General features: G+C 47.5%; 1 protein-coding gene across 1 annotated transcript; it reads right to left on the reverse strand.

The window, feature by feature from the left end:
* Nucleotides 1–1,724: 1,724 nt before the first annotated feature.
* Nucleotides 1,725–15,048, reverse strand: SALL4 (spalt like transcription factor 4; the record flags this gene model as incomplete). The annotated part of the gene is made up of 4 exons (XM_082491193.1): nt 1,725–2,147; nt 3,264–3,571; nt 4,262–6,796; nt 14,979–15,048. The coding sequence occupies 4 exons, from the start codon at nt 15,046–15,048 to the stop codon at nt 1,725–1,727; spliced, it is 3,336 nt and encodes a 1,111-aa protein (XP_082347319.1).
* Nucleotides 15,049–20,107: the final 5,059 nt, after the last annotated feature.

Genomic DNA, 20,107 nt, shown 5'->3' on the forward strand with positions numbered 1-20,107 from the left:
TCCCAAAATTTATTCTCAAAATGTCAACAGAAACGCATCAGTAGATACTCAAAACTACAGAGTTCTTAAAAGTCATACATTCACAATGCAGAAACTTGACAATTGGGATGCCTTTTGCATGGTCTATGTAACAATATCCATTTTACAGTGTAAACAGGTACTGGTATGTTCTTACTTACAAGTCCAGCAGGAAAGGCACAACTCGGCATACAGAGATCATAAGCAAGAATCAGGTGCAACAACATTACACAAACTTTTGGTAATCTGCATTTTTGGGGCCTTCCACAACAGAGACTGGACTTGAAGATTTCCTGCAGTCAACAACTAGACTTCTTTCCGTTGTTCAGTCCTTCCATACTAAATGCTCGCTTTCCAGTCTGGTTTAGATCCCATTACACATACAGTTCCAGCAGACGTTAGAGGAATAGTGAAAGGTCAGTCCGGTAAGTCTTCAGGTGCTTCCACTAATACATCAGGTTTTGGTTTCAGATAGTGCATGGAAGCATCTGCTTGAATCTCAGTTCATTACAGTGGTCATTAATAGAAAAATAGACACTACAACTACAAAAGGAAAAAATGAGGTAGATAACTTAGAATCCAGATGACTATCCCAGCAACCTTCATACAATACACATGGATCATTAATCACCATTCTGGTAGAATGCAAATTCACAGACCACCAAGAAACTTAATGACCAGAGTAGGAATGCCATCCAAAAACCCACAAAACATTTAACCTAAGCATGAATACTTCATATTTAAATACAGGTTTACACAGACTGATCTTCTAAATTACCCAAATGAAAAAAAAAATAAAATAAAAAAGTCTCTTGCTAAGGAAACCAGTTCCCATGCCTAATTGCAACAGTCACCTGAGATTCCTTGCAGAGCTTTTAGACCTGACTTCCCAAGGCAAGTCTTCCCTTTCAAGAGAGGAAAAAAAAAAAAAGTATATACATACCCACCCATGCTTGTTTGGGGCTCTCGGTATTGAAATAAAACATCTCGGAAAAACTGCACATCTTTGGAAGTAGGAGTTTTGGCACTATATTTGAAGGACTGTCCTAGTAGTAGTATTAAATAAGCAGCAGTCAACAATACAGAGAATTAATTCCTTAGGATCAGTGATTAAAGAAAAACAGCAACTTTCTTTTCATAGAACTTCTGAGGCAAAAAAAAAAAAAGGATTAAAAAAATTCTGTAGTTTTTATAGCCATTATAGTAAAAAGTACATTCAGAAACCACACAGAGCCAAAAATCCAAACAGAAAAACAATTTCTAAGAGGGTGGCAGACATTCTAGGATATTTACCCGCATTAATAGTTTTCATTTCTCATCAGTAAATAGAAGCTTGTCCATCAACAGTAGGTTGTTTCCACTCTATTCAAAACCCCCAAGTATTTCACTCTAAACAAAGAGGTAAATATTCTAACCTTTGGAACTTCAAGTTGTAGAAACTTCTGTAAGGCTGTACACATTAAAGTCACACGTAAGAACTACTTTGCAAGACCCGCATCTTTCCAAATAGAAGGAAATCCTATTCTTTATTATTTACTATTTGCAAAGCAATATCATGATTGTACTCTGGGCAACTCTTACAAAGACAACCATAAAATCATTTGCACGTCAATAGGAAAATAGGAGGCTGAAGTGGAATCTCTTAAAAATATATGTTTGTGTATATATATATTTGTTCTTTCTGTACGTCAACTTCACTTGAGTTTTTAACTAACAGCAATTTTGTTCTCCTCCATGAAGTGAGGGAACTGGTGTTTTGGCACATTGTCTGCAGCAGCACCACTGGCCTTCTCCGTATCAGAACCAGTCCCAGACTGGGCCCCATCTATTTTGGAGACCGTAGCAGTATTTATTGCCGAACTACCCCCAATGGTGACTGGCAGGGTAGGTAAGCCACCGCTCTGGATCACCGAGATCTCGTTAGTCTTCATCGCTATGCTGTTGCTGAGTACCGCTGCATACTGATTCCATACCGTGGGGTCAATGCTCACCGAAGGAGGCATTATATCCTTTGGAAACATTTCAGATACCTTCTTGGGATCGTTCCCCAGCAGAGCCATGGGGTTATCAATCGAAAGCCTTCTTCCCCGCCTGGCAGAGTTATTCCACATGTGAGTTCCTACATGGACCTTCCAAGAGGGGAAAGAAGTAAAGAGAGTTGTTAATACTGCAGGTTTTTTAGGGTATACCCATGTTCCACTTTGCTTACAGCCAAGTTGCTCAAAAGGAGTCCCGTATGCTCCATCTGCATTCAGGTAAGCATTTAAGCTGGCTGGTTCTTGTCTTACTTGTTCTCTTGCTGACGCGTGTAAGATACAGTCTGACATCATACATACATGCTGTCTGACATCACCATGGCTCTCTACAGTTCACTCCTCAAGTGCCTGTAGGACTGTGTTTTTACACTTACTGTAATTGATGTTGACAAAGATGCCCCCCTCCCCCCAAGAAAATAAAAGACGCATTATTTGCTGTGAACAGACTACATTTGGAAAAAAAAAATTACTAGTTAATGCAAAAAACTCACCAAGGAATTTGGAAGAGAGGTGGCACACCTAAGCTAAAATCTTCCACACCACAAATGTACTGCTAGTGCTTCCAGCAAGTGACTGTTCATAAACTGCAGAGTACTTTCCCTCCCCATCAGCATTTATGCAAGAGGACAGAAGAGCTTGAAGAGGTTCTCAAAGGAAGTGAGAGCCTCTGTGCGAGCGAGGGACCTGCCGGTCCCTTACAGGGCATGGATTAAACTGACAATAAGGACAGACTTGCAGGACTTCTTCCGCAAGTGCTTAGACACAAAATCCTCAAATACTTTGTGCCATCTCAGGATTATCCTCTGTTTTATCCTTCCTCATCCTGCATGGCGTTTCCAGCAGTGCAGCGTAACGCACGTATTCTGTAGGCATCATTTTGTAGCATTCAGACTATGAAATGCTTGTCTTGACACACTGAAGTCCAAATGAAAATAAAGCAATTTGCTTAGTAAGGCTAAGTCTTTCCTACCATCCAAAAAGGAAAGTCAAGGACAGTAGCAAAGACTCCTGTGGGTGACCTCAGTACACTGTTTAGCAAGTTGTGTGAAGAAACTCAGGAAGGAGAGACGAAAGTCGAAGGTAACCATTTGAGGAACTGAAAAGAAAAATCAAAGTGGTCCACAAAGGCAGGACAAATATTAGCAAGTCTTTCCCTCTCTGGTATGACTTTCCCCAACAAAGGAGGGCCCAACGCAAGAGACGACTTACCTTCAGGTTTCCTTTTGTCGTAAAGGCTCTCCCACAGATGGTGCAGGCAAACGGCTTTTCGCCAGTATGGGTCCGTTCATGGATCTGAAGGGCGCTGGCAGAGGAGAAGTTCTTCCCACACGTAGTGCAGATGTGCTGTTTGGCAGGACGGCAGAATTTCGGTCGTGGCACGAGGAGAGGGGCAACACCAGGGGAGAGAGCCGGTGGGCCAATGAAATGGCTAGTGCTAATGGGACGCTCGCTGGGCATCTCCATTTTTATGAGGGCTGGCGGGGCTCTAACAAAAGCAGCTGGAATACTACTTCGACCTGGAAAGAAAGCAAAGATAACATTTATCCTAAATTTCTTCTGCTTCTAAACATAAATCTGGCTAAGATACCAGAGGCCCTGCCTTCGGAGCTGCGTGTGCCTGCCGAGCACGCCTGCAAAGCCCTCCCAAGCCACATGGGAGGGCTGCTACTACACTTGCTAGGATGCTCTGAGATAAATCAGTTCATCCCTATTCTTGTTGGTGAGCTTAGGAGTTAGAAAGTCTCAGTTTCTGATAAAACATCACTTTCTGATCAACATCAGCCTCAGTGGTAAAGAGCTCAAAAACTTCACAAAAGATTCCAGAGTTTTAATGCCGCATTCTTGGGTTAAGCAGTTTTCCATGAAACACAAACGTCTATCTTTGAGAGCTACAGGGAGGTATCAGGTGAGCCCATGAAGACAGGAAGCGCACAGCCTCTATTTACTTTAAGGAACCTCTATGCTCCCCCCCCCCCCCCCCCCCCCCCCTTGCAGGAGATGCCAGTGCTTAAGTCTTTGACTTTTGTTGAATTTTGAGTCAGTCTGAGTTAGGAAAACATTACAGGGCACATGCCCCTATCCTAATAGAGGAGAAGGAAGAAGGGAAAGCGGAGGTGGTTTTGACTCCTGTTGGTCCTTTTAGAGATGGATTCCCTCCAATCCCACTACTCCACCCCAAGTTATCACCAGCATTTCATGTTACTCACCATATTCTCCATTTGCAAAGTGTAACCCGGGTTCTTCTTTAATGACCTTTCGACCAATATTGCCGTAAGTTAAATCCAGAGCACCAACAACCCCTTCCACTTCTGCAGAAGCATTCTCAGGACCCTCTGATTTATTTCCCGTGCCTGTATCTTCTTGGTTGTTGAAGCTAGGCGACTTTGACCTTACGCTCTCAGCTTGGCTGTTGGCTGGGGACAGAGCCTGGAGCGACGCAGATTCGGAGGCAGCAGGACTCCTGCCGTTCTGATAATCTGGATCTCCTGCCACAGAAGATGAATCATTTGTCATGCCATCACTTTCCGCTGAGCCATTGTCACTAGACTTCAAGCTGCTTTGCCGCTGCAAGTTCAAAGCAGAGTTGACGATCTTCATTTGATTCTCCAGTGCTGCAATACCAGAGAAGGTGGCTGCCGTGGCTGGAGATTCTGATTGTGCATCGTACGGAGTAGGAGGTTTTGAAGAACTCCTAGGGCCGTCCTGAGAGTCCAGGTCCTCTTCCATCTCTATGCTTTCCACGGTCTCGTCTGGGCGACTGATGTCTCCGTTCTTCTCAGCCAAAGAAGGATCCGCATCAGTACCGTCGCAGGCGTTTTCCGGCATTGGTGTATTGGGTATTTGTCCCCCCATATGCATGCGGATGTGCTGCTGCAACACAACCGCATTTGTAAACTTCTTCTGGCAAATAGGACACGAATGTTGCATCTTCAAAGGAGTATTGGCCCGGTGGACACCATAATGAGTTTTAAGGTTCCCTTTTGTGGAGAAGGCACGACCACAGATTTTACACTTGAACGGCCTCTCTCCAGTGTGAGTACGATAATGCATTTTGAGCGAACTCTGGCAGCTCAGCACCCTGTGACAGATCAGGCACTCGTTGGGGTCAGCAGTGGATTTGTCGATATTTTCAACCAGTTGCTGAAGCTTTGATGTTTCTGAGCCTTGCTCGTTTGACCCGCTTACGTGGAAGATGCTCATGCTGCAGGTAGCTTGTGGTGAACTCAAGCTCTGCTCCGTTCCCGATTCATGACCGACTGCCCCTGACGAGGAAGAGCCACCCTCGCTGTCTGGAGAAGGCCTTGACTGCAGGTCACTCGAGAACGTACCGGGCAGAGACTCCTTAATGCCTGCTAGGCTGGGGGCGGTCTGAGGCGCACTGGTGGCCGCAGAGGTAGGCAGGGTTGTTAAGAGAGGTTTGCTATCCACAATCAGGTTAGACTCATCCAGTGGCACAGACATGCCGTATGGGATCCCAGTGCTAGTGGGAACATTGTCCAGGTGCTCGGGAACCGGGTAAGGATTCATCTTTATGTGGGGGTATTTGTCTTTGTGACGCTGAAAATGCACTTTAAGGTTTCCTTTGGTTGTAAAGCGGTTACCGCAAATGTTACACTTGTAGGGTCTTTCACCGGTGTGGGAACGAAGGTGAATCTGCAGCGCGCTGTCATTGCCAAAGACCTTGCCGCAGAATTTACACTTGTGTTTGAAGAACGGCTCTTCTGCGCTCGGTTTGCTTTCAGACACGCTGATGTTGGGAGGTTTTCCCTTCCCCTTCTTCGAGGAATCTATTACAGAAGAAACGGCCGAAAGCGGATTTTGGAAGATGACGGAGTTGGAGGACTGAGGTAGCAAAGGATTTGGGAACCGAGAAATGGAGCCGGGGAGGCTTCTGCTCGCCTCCGGCTTCAAGGGGAAGGAGGAGGAAAGCCCAGCGGCCAGCGAGCCGGCGGCCGCAACGCCAGTGTTAGAATGAGGTAGTTTTCCTTGTTTCAAGGATTCCAGTGATAGGCTCTGGCTTCCAGCTTTTTGTCCGATTAAAGCAACAGCAGCCGACAGCTGCTGAGACATGTGAGCGCCCAGAGCTTTTAGTGGGTCAGTAGCAGCTGCTATGGAAGGATGCAGGGCATGGGGAGCCATCATGGCAATCTGAATGCGAATTTGCTCCGTCAGCTGAATTTGCTGGAGTTGCTGCTGCTGCAAACACACGAGCTGCTCCAGGATCATCGGGATAGCATTAAAACTGGCTGCTGGAGAAGAGATGGCATCAGAGGTCCGCTGGTTCACAGCCACTTTAGTGCCACGTATCGTCTGCAAAGTCACATTAGTGTTTGGTACTTTGGATTTTGGTAGATAGCTTAGCCCAGGAGCCGCAGGCGTGGCCGGGGGTTCTATTTTAAGGTATACTCCTCCTACCGATTCAGCATCCATTTTTCCTTCTCTCTTTTCCATAGAACCAGTGCAGCCCTTTGCCTGAATGTCCTTGCGTGCCCTGCCTTCCATGCGATCGCTTGGAAAGCTCCCGAGGGAAGATTCAGAGAAGCTTTCAGGGGGTACTGTTCCCTCACTGTCGTTCATGATTAGAACAGGCGGATTTTTAGTGCAATTTTTCTTATGCTCAAGGAATTCAGAGAGATCAAAGAATTCTGCACAGCATTTCTCACAGATTTTAGTTTCCTCCGTGCGGCACCTTTTGGAACTCATTTCACCATCTCCGTCACCTGGGACGTCTTGTGGACTCCCTTAAAACAAAAGAAATTCACATGATTAATAGCTAGATTGAGACTATTTCCTATTCTTAAGACCGCTGACTTCACCTGAATTGCAAGTTAAAGACACACGACACTGGAATCAAGTCTGTAGATCGACTTGAACTCCCGCTCTTTGTTTTGCTGCCAATACGTTTGCAGCCCCCAAGAAATCCGCATCTTAGTTCTGTTTTCAATAAAAACAGTAACCTAAAGGGAATCTCACAGGGCTTGGTGCCAAGAGGGTTATCGCAAATGCCTTTATACAGATACAGGTAAAGGGAGAGCGCAGCAAGGCAGCTAGTGCCTGCACAGCAGCGTCGAGGAACACGCCCCGGGGAAGGCAGAGAAGGCATCGTAACGCTGAGCAAAACATCACATCAACTTATTTAGTGTTTGCACTTCAGTTTGTAATCCTTAGTTAACCATCCCACGGAAATTCATGTAAGATTGTTAACCCAAGAACTTCAGAGCAGTACACTGATCTATTAAATGACGTTCGCTCTGCCATTATGGCAGTAATTACTACCAAAGAGGGCTGACAAAAGCAAAAGTAAGTCCAATATTAACTCTCACATACTTCAAAAGCACGCTCACATAAAAAACAACCTCTATAAAGCCAGAGTAGTAAAGAAAAGATGGTTAACTTACAGAACCCCCCGCGCAGGTATGAGCCTACGTTGATCCTGATGATTACATATGAGAGAGTAAAGCACCAAGCCCTGCTTGCAAAACACCCCAAGTCGTTTCCGACCCACTCAGGACGGGCTGCTTAGCTGCATCCGCAACTCACCTGCTTTGGGGGAGCGGGGAGAGGGGGAGGAGAGCGATGCCAGTCAGAAAGGCCACTCCGGCCCTTCCTCCACCAGCGCCCCACAGATTAGACTGAGCATAATTTGCACGTGGACAACAACAAAAAAAAAACCAAACAAGTAACTCGGGGAAATATCGGAACGGGAAGAGAGGTTAAGAGAAATTCTACACCAAAACAGGATGTTTTTGCTCAAGTCTGGCGGTCCGTCAAACAACAAACTCGCACCCAGCTCGAGGCGGGCGAGCACACGGGGTACGGGAGGCAGGAGGGTTCAGGGGGTAAACCGTGATGCTCATACAGCTGAGGGGGAAGCGGGAAGGACTGCAGACAATCCAACAACCACCCCAATCAGGTGAAGGGCCCCGTAACTCCTATTAATTAACTGGCCCAGTTTTGATGGGTGCCAAGGGTGCAGTAACCAAGTACATCACCTCCTACACGCCCAGCGGGGCACGCTGCAGACCTCCACAGCAACTGGGAATCTGCATGACGAGATCTCTTCTGTTCAGGTCTTACAGCTCCAGTAATTCGTCTCAGGGCTCAGCTCTGGTTCCACGTTACTAGCCCACGCTGTCTTACAAGGGGAACCAAAGACTCTGCAAGCACAGGAGCTACTTGCGGCTTTCATTTTAAAGGTGTAACTGAACCACACATCTGATACACGTGTATATCCTGTACATGGCAGGGTGGAGGGGAAGCATGGCCAAGCACCAACTCAAGCACATTGACTTACAGAGCTCTTACACTACCCCAAAACAGTAAGGGAGGATAGTGCAAACCTTGACTTTTGTTCAGGCAACAAGGCTATTGTATGTGTATTTAACAAATCAAACTTCAATTGTTTAATATTGAGTGATGGAAAGTGCACTCGAAAGTTCTTTCTTAAAAAACAGACAACCCGATCAATTAAAAAATGCAAGTATCAGAGGCCTGTTACGCTATGGTCTGCAGAGCAATAAATCCAAATCTATATGTATGCAATTCTGTTAATCACGTACAATTCAGAGTTACAAGTCCTTGAACATGTGTTCTCAGCGCAGCTATGATCAAAACTGTTTGGATCCTTCATATCTAAAACAGGGAGAACTAAATACTCCCTCCCCCCTTCAGCCCAAAGAACTTCCACAACTTAAGGAAATGAGAGTAAAAGCATAGTTTTAGCATGCATCATGCATTTTCTACCCCAAATATCATTAACTTGACGCCTCTAAAGTTGATTTAGCTCTTTGGAAAAATATACAGAGAAATCTAGTCTGCAGACAAGTACAAGCAGCACGTGAGTCAGAATTTGGTCAATAGGGTCAACTGAAGCCAAGAATGGATGTTTTTAGACTCATCTCTGCAAGAGTCTGAGCAGATGTAATGGGAAAGAAAGCACTGGTGTTGAAAAAAAGACAAGAAGATTCCATAACCACTCTGTACACTGACTGGCGCGGTCTTTACTTGACTACTTTCCTAACTGTTTCCATCATTCTTCACAGAATGGACTAAAACATCAAAAACTCTTTTCCAAATCCTTTAGCATTAGGGCTTTGACAGTCCAATTTCCCAGGCCCGACAATACAGTTTCCCCATGTTGCAAAATCACCTTAGGTTTTACTGTAGAAAGCACAAAGCTCTTTCTTCCAGTCTCTCCTCCACGAGCACACGCATTTCACCCTGTAGTTTGCACCTCCACAGTGGCCATGCAAAATGTCTCAAGTGGAGAAGAAATGTCTGCATGAAAGACTGTTGCCCACCCCCAAGGAGATATTCCAGGATAACTATGTCTAGACAAGTCCTCAGACTTTAACTGCTTCAAAGCATCCGATCGTTTATCTCCCTTCCCTCCATAGCACTTTCTTAATTTTCCGTTTTTCCACTGATAAGACCACACTAAATTCAAAGCCCCCTCTTCCAAACTCTAGCACAAGCCATGCTCCTAATTTTCATAATTCTGAGGAGCTCCAAAGGCAACTTTTTGGGTCGCAAGCACCGGTTGCTACCTCAGAGGAAGAAACCAGTAAACTGAAGGCACCTGTGTTGGGCAGCAGCAGGCAGGTCACCAGCCCTGCCCCTGCCTGCCCTCGCTGCCACTGTCACAGTTGAGTTTCCAGTTCCCCTGTCTGATAGTGAGGCACTAGTAGCTCAGGTCTCCAAATAAATTCAATTCCCAGCTCGTACCAACTTGTTGCCTGACAAGTAGGGAAGAGTTATGCCTTATATTCCCTTCTACCTTAGAAAAAAATCCCTTCTACCTTAGAAAAAGGGAGTATAACAGCTTTCCCCATCTCAAAACGGGTTTTTTAAGATACAATCAGTAGGAGCAGGATGTGTGGTCATTGTGTGGTAGCAGGAACAACACGGGAGTAATTTACTGTTTCTCTAAAAAACCCCAACAGCTTCTGTGAAACTCTTCATCTTGATTTCTAGCTGCATCCTCTGCCCAGGCTCGGAGGAGCTCCAAGCGCCTGCAATCAGAGCACCTCATTTACCCAAACCCCCACAGCCCTGCCCTGCCTCCCCCCCAGCAGTTATCTCATCAACTTAACGGTCTGAAAACGTGGGGTTTCTCTGCAAAGAAACCTCCCTGTGCAGCCAGCTCTGCCCACGTACTGTACCAGCATTTACCGAGGAGCGGAGAGCCCTGCCACCACAATTGCTTGTGCACTTTGCTTAACCCTCTCCAAAGGCTTCCCAGGGATAGGACTTCTACTGTGGTTTTTTTTTTTTTATCTCCCCACCCCCGAATTTCAGGAATGTTATCTCTCAGCATCTAGTTATCCAATAAGTTAGAAGAATGCAGTAAACCCAGCAGGGGGGTTAGATTGAATCACTGGCAAATGGATGGAAAAAATCCACTATTGTGTAGGACAAGGCGGTCATCGACAAGGAAGGCTGATAAAATCCACACAGCTCGCATGAATTTATTTTCTTTTAAGAGAATCTGTAAAAGATGAGTGAAATAAGTCTTGTCTGGTTTGATGTGATTTCAAAAAGGGTGCTGCTGGTCTTCCTCACCTGAGCAGTTACTGACTTTTTTTTTATTCCAACTGTGATAAAATTATATTTCTCTTGAATGGGGAGGAAACAGTCAGAGCTCGAGCTTTCCTCACCCATTTTCTTTTTTTTTTCCAAGAGTTTAATACCTTTGGTGAGCTTGCTTTTCCCACAGACTACATTTGATCAACTATTTTTACTTTAACATTAACATAACCATCCGCTTCCCTAGTTAAAATTAACTCATGAAGGATTAGCAAGTATCCACCCCAGTCCTCGACATGAAAACCTCTGCCATCAGCTCCCCGTTGTTCTCAGGCACCGTGCTTCCCTGATTTTTTTTCTCTCCTGTTCCCAGCTGAAAAGCTAGGACTCCCAAAATCTTTAAACTGTCCGAAATTTCCATCCTCCCACTCTAAAACACCATTTAAAGCATTTTTGTTAACTGTAACTATAACAAAATCACTTCCTTGAGTAAGCGAAACACACGACTGACTACTTCGAAAAACATTCCAAAACCCTTGATGTTTTCTACACTGAAGTTATCAGCAGCATTTTTCTACCCAAGAATGAGCCAGAAACGTGTTACACCTAACAATTAGGATTTCACGTGCTTTCAGGTTCTCTCTCAAGGCTTTAGGCTTTTTTGATTATCTACCTACTGAGTCACCCTTTTAATTATCAATCTATTCAAGAGAAATATTGGGCCGAGGACAGAACTGTGAACAAACGCTTCTGAGGAGCAAGAAAAAAAAAAAAAAAGTGTTAAAACACGCAGGAAAAATTCAGATGGGCGACACCGGCTTCGAGGGGAGGGGGGCACGGCAGAGCGGCCCCCGCAGCCCCGCACCCTCAGCCTCCTCCACTCCTTCGGAAGGGCTTTAAAAACAAACACCAAAAAAAAAAAACCCAACAAAAAACACAAACCCAACTGAGTTTCTGGATGTATAAACCGCCTGCCGGTTACCTGCCGAAGCCGCCAGCAGCCCCGCGTCCCGGTGCCGGTCGGTGGAGGGCACTCACGCCCCGCACTGCCCGCCCCGGCCCCGGCGGGGAACCGGCCGCCCCCGGGCGGGGCCACCTCGGGGAACCCCCCCCCCCCGCCGGCACCCCCCCCCGACCCCAGCAGCAACCCAGACATTACCAATTATAACGATTCGTTTTAAGCAAAGGGTGCTTCGCGACCCCGCTTCGAGATAAAGCGACCCCAACCAAAAACGCAGAGGTTTCGCCCCAGAAGCGGCGGCGGAGGCCACCCGCCCCCCGGCCCTACCTGCTCGGCGGCGGCCGGTCCTCCCACCGCCGCGGCCCCGGACCACACTTAACACTAGTACAGTGTTTAAGACCGAGCTAAACGGCACAAACCCCGCTGCCAAGGTCAATTGCATGAGAGTCCTAATTGTAAGCCTGACATCAACTTACCACCCACGGCAAGCGGGAGGAGGCAAAGGTTAGAGCAGCAGCTCTGTCAAAACGTCACATGCCGCCGAGCCCGGCACAAGGGCTTCAACACTACAACCAATATAATGTTTCACTTACGTAAAAGGAAAAACAAGACGGGCATCGCCCCCCCACCCCAACGGCACCCTCTCCCCCTTCGCACCGCGGCAGCGCCCCACCGCCCGCGCCACGGCCGGGGGATGCTGCCACCCCCGCCCCTCCGGCCAGGCCAGCCTCCCCCCCTCCCTCCCCCGACCGCAGCTTCGGGCAACCCAAAACAAAAATAAAATCGAGAAAACTACCAGAAAACTTGGCTTTCCTCGTTAAAATTCCCATCCACATCTTCCCCCCCCTCCCACCGCCCCGCATCGCTCAAAGCGCGGACCGCGGATCTACATAAAGGAAATCTCCAATTTTACCCTGAGAAAAAAGTTGCAGTTTTGATACTGTATTTTTTTTTTTTTTTTTAGGAATGAACCACATTTTTAATGGCAGCAATCCAGCACAATGGGCATTTTCAACCCCTTTGTGAAAATGCTAATTTTCAGTATGTAGCATTATTCGCCAGTGACCACCTGCTGATTTTTTGACCTGTTAATTGATCACCAGGTTAGGAGAACCGTTTCTTAACACGCTGCATTGTTCACAGAGGTGGGTCCCAAATCGCTTTGCAAAAAAAGGCACAGTTGCAAAGGAGGAGATAAGGGCTTGATTTTATTATTACGATTATGTATATACTCGATAATGTCCCAGACAAATCCCTGCGGTATTTCGACTTTGTTATGCAGCTTCATCACTTGTTATTTACGGGCACACCTGGAGCGGGGAGTATCAAGACTATTTTTGGAGATTTGCGGGCGATAAGAGGCATCGGAGACGCGATTTGTATTTCTGAAGGCAGTAAACGGAGGGGACCCGCACCGGCCGCCCCCCCGGGCCGCAGCGGAGGGTCCCGGCGGAGCGCGGCCGCGGGGCGGCAGCACCGCCCCCCCTCCCCGCTCCCCCCAGTCGCTCCGACCACCGCGAGAGCCCCACGATCCGCAAAAAGCCGGACCCATCCGAGGCGGGTGAATCCGCCCCTCAACCCGGTGGGGCGAGAGCTTCGCCAGGTCCCTCCCGGCCTGAGCAATCGCTGGATGGAGGGATCTCCATTCAGGGGTTTGTTGTTAAAAAAGCGGGGGGGGGGGGGGGAAGAGCCCCACCAACAAAAAAAAGCAGCTGGGCATTGCCCCGGAGAGCACGGTGTGCAGCGATCCTCCCCTCCCCGCACACCTCCCCCGCCCCACGCCGGCCGCATCAGGAGTTATTAACCCTTTTGTTTCAGCGCAGAGCCGGAGGTGGCTTCCCAGCAGCGGGCAGAGATTTACATGTGGAAACATCACCTCCATCCCCCAACCTAACCATATGCACAAAGGAAAACAGTCATGCATTAAACATGGGATTTATTGCCTTCTGGCCAGCTTGCTGTTTCTTAAGTCACCATTAACCGGACCCAACAATTGCACATTTCGACTCAAAGAAACGAGGGGGGAGGAGGGAAAAAAAAAAAATTAAGCGCCCGAACCTCCCGCGGGCTGGGAATAAGCAGCTCCCGGTAACGTGCACTGGTATCGATTAGCTCTAGGGATGGAAAAACCCCGCATAAAACCAGTCCCTCGGGAAGGCGGAGACCCCAAAGAAAGTTTTTTGGGGACACACAGAAGCGTTTGGGCACAACGACCACAACAACTCTGATTAACAAACGCAGCCCAGGTCAGCTCCCCGCCGGCCGCCCCTTCCCCACCCGGGACGTGGCCCCCGGGCTCCACGCTCGTTCCGGAGCGGGACGGGCACCGCGGCAGCTCCCCCGGCTCCGCCGCACCCAGGGCGTTAATAGCGGGGGGGTGGGGGGGTAAGGGGGAGAGCCCGCGGCGGAGCCCCGGGAGCCGCCAGCCCCTCCGCAGCCCGGCCGCGGGGAGATGCTGCTCCGTCGTCGAGCAAAGCCGAGCGCGGTCCGGCGGCCCCAACCCTTCCCCGCTCCGGTGGGGGACACCGGCAACCGAGTGTGTCTTCCACCCCGTCCCCTGCACGCCCACCCCCACCGGGAGCTGCGGGCTAATTTGAGCGCAAATTTATACTTTGTTCTTTCCTTAGCGAGGCCCAGGGCCGGCAGCTCCCCTAAAAGGAGGGACAGCGATGTGCGGTAGTCAAAAATCCCCCCCCACCGCCCAAATACAAAGCGCTCACGCACACCCCACATTAGCTCACCGGAGTTATTTTAGGAAGTCGGAAATCAAAGATGGCTGGAGGTCAAGCTACAAAAGGTCCAGGGCGATTGTGATCTCCAACAAAAATAGTCCGAGCGCCTTTTTTTTTTAAAACCCCACAAAAATCCTCATAACTACCGAGAAAGTGTTAAATACATGGGGGAAACCAAATTCAAGCTGTTTCCTATCCCTGCGAGGACTGGCCGCAATTACCACCCCCACCCCCCCCCCCCCGTTTGCCCCCCCCAGCCCCTCCGCCGAAGGGCGGTTTTGGGGTTCTCCTCCCATGTGGCTGCTCCCCGAGCGCAGCGGGGCCGAGGGGGGGTGGGGGGGGCATTGGGGGGCGGCTAACCGGGCAGGGCGAGGGATCCCTCGGGCAGCACCGCGCAGGGTTGCGCCCCGGAGCAGCCCAAATCCGACCCACCCCCCCCACCCCCCGCGGGAAATACCGAAGGGCCGATGCCCCGCTCAGCCCCGCGGAACAACACCGCGCTGGGGCTCCGCGGAGGCGCGGGGCCTTAAATGCCCCCCAAAAAAACTGCGGGGAGGTGGGGGGTCGGGCTCCTGGCAGAGCCCGTGGGGGGGAAAGGAGCGGGGGGTGAAACACGAGGGTGGAAAAAGCCCCCCGGGCAAGCGCCCCTCGCCGCCGCCTCCGCGCATCAGGAAAGTTGGGAGCCGCGGCGGCTCCGCGCCTTACCACTTGCAGCATCTGGGGGCTGCTCCTCGGAGTTGATGTGCTGGGGCTTCGCCTGCTTCCGTCGCGACATGGTGCACCAGCATCGGGAGCAAAATAGTAGCAATTATTTTCCTCTTCACAACAAATTCCTAGAGTTGGGAAATTACCCCCATTGGGCGGAATGCGCATGTCAGAGTAATTATGATTATCAATAATGCATTGCGATTTATCATGGGTCCCTGACAGCTGATTGGCCTGAGTCCAAGGGCTCACAGATTATTCAAATAAGGTCCATTGATCAGGGCGCAGCGGGGCACGCTGGGCGATGTAGTCCCTGCCCGCCCCGGCCCGCCCGTGCGGGCGACAAAGGCGAGCGCCCGCCCGGGGCCGCCCCCGGGCAGCCCTCCCCGGGCAGCGGGGGGGGGGCAGGAGCCAGTTTGGAGAGTAAACAAACAAGCCGGCAGCCCGACTTGCCAGGCTGGCGAGGGACAATACCTTTGTTATCTCACCTGCGCTTTTTATATTGTGCTTTAAAGACTTTTTCCTTTTTTTTTTTCCCCTTCCCCCCCCCAAAACAAGCAGGAGCCCGTGACAATGCTAATTCTTCCCTTTGCCGTTAGATAAGGTGGAAAAGGAAAGAGCACTGATTGTCCCAATGGCCGAGCTCGGGGGTCTCCTGGAGGTGTGGGCGAGTTAAGGGGCTTTAAAAGCGGATCCAGACGGCGCGTAATTATGCTTGGCGTTGGTTCATTTGTTTAAAGACTTATTTTAAGTCTCACTTTCTGGGAAGCTGAAAAGATTAAGCCAGTAGTGTTTTTAACAGCAAATAAAAACGTTAGACGTGTAAAAGGTCCACGTGAAAAACTTGAAGCAAGTGAAAAAACACCAGTTTTAAAGTGTTTGTGTCTACTAGTTGACTGTGTAAGCACACAGTGGAATAATTTTCATTTTTACTCCCCTCTTCTACTGTTGGGTTCCATGTGAAAATGCTCCACGTTTAAATCGTCCCCCACAAGCCCCAGCTGGGTGGCCCCTGGCTTTTGGTGGCACACTGGGGGTAGAGTCCATGCGGCCGGAGGCGATTGCAGGACCCAGCTCAGCTGAGCCTCGGATTTGCTTTGCTGTAAAGCCCCCGAGTGTTATGGAGCTGAGTCACCTCTACTCCTCCGATCCCCAATGAAGCCAGCTGGACTTCGCATAAGCAAAAATGTGAGGATCCTTGAATATATGGAGATATGTATTGCAAAATCTCTGTGGGAACATGATTTCTTTTTGTTCTAGAAAAAGGAAATGGATTGCTAGAAGTCAGATTGATTTGATGAGGAGGTGACTTTGTTGATTTGGAGGAGCAGGATTCAGAAGATCTAAGTTCAGTCAAAGTCGGGCTCAAAGTGCACTTGCCATTGCATTCACCAGCAAACAATTTACTAGGGTCTGTGCCTCAGTTTCCCGCTTGTGAACTGAGGATGACATTTCCTCAGCTGCAAAGCTGTTGTGAGGATAAACTTCCACCCGAGATTACGTGGGGTTCAGGAGGGTGACGTAGGGTGGAAAACCCAAATCTTACTAGACAGCAGGAAGGTGGAGGGAGGAAGTAATGGTACCTAACGAGCCCACACAGTTGCCACAGGACATTGCACAACACCACAGCCTCATTTTACCAGTTCCTTTAGCAGCATTTTTACTTTGTAAAAACAAACCCTGGGGTTTGTACAACATTTATTACATTCTAAAGTTTGTGCCTGTGCATACAGTCATGCCAAGTGTCCATCTCCAGGATTATATCTTTTTTTTTTTTTGGTGATGCTTGGGGGGAGGGGCTGTAGTTTGCATGGGACAGCCATGAAAAGATCTTAACATTGTAGAGCAACGTAAACAGCGTATCATGATCTAATTAGTTCTATATCCTCTTGGGGTTTGGTTTTGTTTTTATAGTGTCTCATAAGGGGTTTTATTTAGCTAAGGATAATACAAACCTTAGAAAAAGCCTTGCCGAGCAGAAGGTATCACGCTCCTCCTTGGACAATTATGGAACATGGAGGTCAGGGGACAAATTTTGTTTTTCAGGCCACTTTCCTTGCCCTTTCCTCTGCAAGCAAATAGTGGTTGTACAACCCCCTACCTGTGATGCACTTTAATGGACATGTTACATCAAGAGAAACTCTGTATTTACTAATATAAAATAGAAGAGATTAACGGGTATTTAAAATCACTCTGACCATTTTTATCTGGCGATTACTCCACCCCCGTGTCGCCCAAGCAGCTTCTATATATTTGTTTGTTTAACCAGCAGTTTGAAATGCTCTTTGTTTCCAAAGTGTGTCCTGAGGAAATAGACTGTTAAACAAGATTGATACCAATTGATCCACAGATAGATATTCACATTGATGAATTTTCTCCTTTTACACTTGATATGCTCAGTATAACCAACAGATTTTCATTTATTACACATAATGCTACAAACCCACACCGGCGAATTTATTAAACACGCTGTTTTATGTACCAAGCTGAGAGACAGACAGCCCTGTACAGTAGATCCATATTTGAAATAGACGACTCATGTGGAGCATTTGTACTGAATTTAAAAGAATATATTATATGAAATCAATGGAAGTTTTAGTATTGATTTCAGAGGACTGGGATTTCAGTCGGTATGGTTGTAACACACCGAAAGAATAGATGTGGAAAGTGTTAGTTTAAAATAAAAAAGCAAGGGATGTTGCTGCGTAGCAGTAGTAGGAGAAAGAGCACAACTGACTGAAAAATATAGGGAGGAAGAGGAATGTGACCAAGGAAAAACTCTCCTGATTATATTTTTCAGGGAAGGTGTTTCCCAGCCAGCGGCGATTATAAATAGGCTACGCTGAATGATTACATCATATGCAAAAGGCATGTTGCTTGGCTTTAGCGCGATCATATGGATTAGCGTGATTACAGCTTCTGGATTTGAAAAATAGCAGGCTTCCTCTTCTGGCTTGACATTTATTTATTTTTTTAAGAAAAGTCCAGAGGAACAATCTTCTGCCACCAACAGAGCTGAGGCATCATTCTTGATAGGCATACTTCCAACAGCCGCCCAGCCCCACCCTGGGAGCTGATAAAAGGAGGCTTTTTCCACGCCGCGCGTTATGGGCACGTGGAACTCATTGCCGTAAGGAACTGTTGCCAGCAGCAGGAACCACAGCTCTGCCCAGCCTCGGAAATTCCTGTCTTCGGGAATGTCACTGCAAAACAATTAGGACTATGGAAAATCTGATAAGTATGTTTACGGGGAGATAGATATAATATATAAACACACACACATATACAAATATTTTATCTCCAAAGTATATCTCCAAATGCACACTTACCAACTCCCACCAAGGGAAAGAATATTGTCTTAAATCCTGTGCTGTCCTACCCTGATCAGCTCAGTTTATTGCTGGAAAGAATGCAAACATTTAAAATTTGGTTCATATTTTTTTTTCTAAATTTGGAATTTAAATGTAAATAAAAATGCATTTCACTAAATTGCATCTTTATAGTTTGATGAGGGGAAAAAATCCCCCAGTCTTAATATACTTTGAGGCACATCAGCAGCTCACTTTCCTCCCGTATTCGTCCCCCTGTACCTTGCTGCAGCTCATCACAAGGTAAATCCCGCAGTGTAGGCTCTCCGGGCTTATCTCCACTACATGGAAGGCGACTTGAATGTTACCCTGGTGGGACATGGTTAGGAAGCCTCAAGTTTGCTGATATGAAGTCGGCTGTAGCTCTGTAGGCAATGTAAATCAGGGCAATTAACGTTCATTGTTGGGCCAGTTAATCAAGATTGAATGCAGAGACCCAGACATTCAAATTCAGAAACGGTTAATAAAGATGTTAAATTGCATGTTGGTAAGTACTTATGACTCCTCCAGACTTAGACTCTAACTGAATCCAAAATCAGGAGACACTCTCTTTAAACAGTTTTTATACCATTATAACTATGGTAATTATGGGATTTAGTTTTTCCTACTTTATGAGAAAATAAGGGTTACGTTTTATCTTGGCCCATCCATCCGTCTTCCTTTTTTGAACCTGCTGATCACTTCAGCCAAACCTGATAGTATGGGGGGCCATTTCGCAGACATGAGTTTGCGCAAACTGTGTGACAATCAGCACCTGGCTAGGGAAGAAAGATCCAAATTAATGTCTTCATTGAAAGAAAGAATTATGGTTCAAACCCTACCCAGGTGGCAGCCAGGTAGCGCGTACGCACTGCTGGCCCGCCAGCCAAATTGCCGCTCCAGATCTGCACACACACGCTGGCACCAGCCACCCACGGGGGTTGGGGATATAGGACTACGGAGGAGCGGGAGAACGATGGGGCACAAACCTTTAGAAAGGAGCTTCCTTAGCCCGCCTTCTCAGGGAACAACTTGCTTCTTGGCACAGGGATGCTTTTAGTACAGCTGCAGTTAATACAACCACAATATAGCTTAAGTACCTCCCATGTGGGAGTTGTTAATACAAATACAACTACCCTCACTAGAGCAATGGCCCTACTTTAGATGCGTTTGCAGGCCAATATAATTAAAGCTTATTCATGAACAGGTGTACCCCTTAAGTTGAATTTAGAAACTCTCTGGAATTTGCTTTCAGTTTCTTTATCACTGTGCTAAAAATCTTTGATGCCAATTCTTTTGAACATCCTAAAGGTTATCTGGGCACTGAATTCCCTTGGACACTCAGTCCTAAATATTTAAGAGCCAAAATATTAAGTAAAACAGTAACACTGCAACAAAGATATTAATGGAGCTTCATATTTTCCTCCCATCACTAAACAAGCACAGTGCCCATGTAACAGCACCACAGAACTGTTATTAATTAATAGCTACTTGCTAAGTGTGAGCAGCCATTTATATGGCTTTGAAACTTTCCGATAGGAGCAAGCCCGCCTCCTCTCCCGGTTGTGACTCTCACAGTCGTCTGACTGCCCCACGCCCACTGTTCTCTCCAGCTCCGTTAGCTGGGATTACTGAGAAGAGATTACATTATTTTGCATCATTATGTTTTAGAAGCAATATTTAGACATTGACGATGAGACGGAAGAGGGGAGGAGGAGGCAGGATCTTCACGCCTCCATTGCAGTGTGGGAGGTGAAGGAGAAAGAAACAACATGGGTGTGT

This window comes from Vanellus vanellus (genome assembly GCF_965231255.1).
Source record: "Vanellus vanellus genome assembly, chromosome: 15".
Lineage (NCBI taxonomy): Eukaryota > Metazoa > Chordata > Aves > Charadriiformes > Charadriidae > Vanellus > Vanellus vanellus.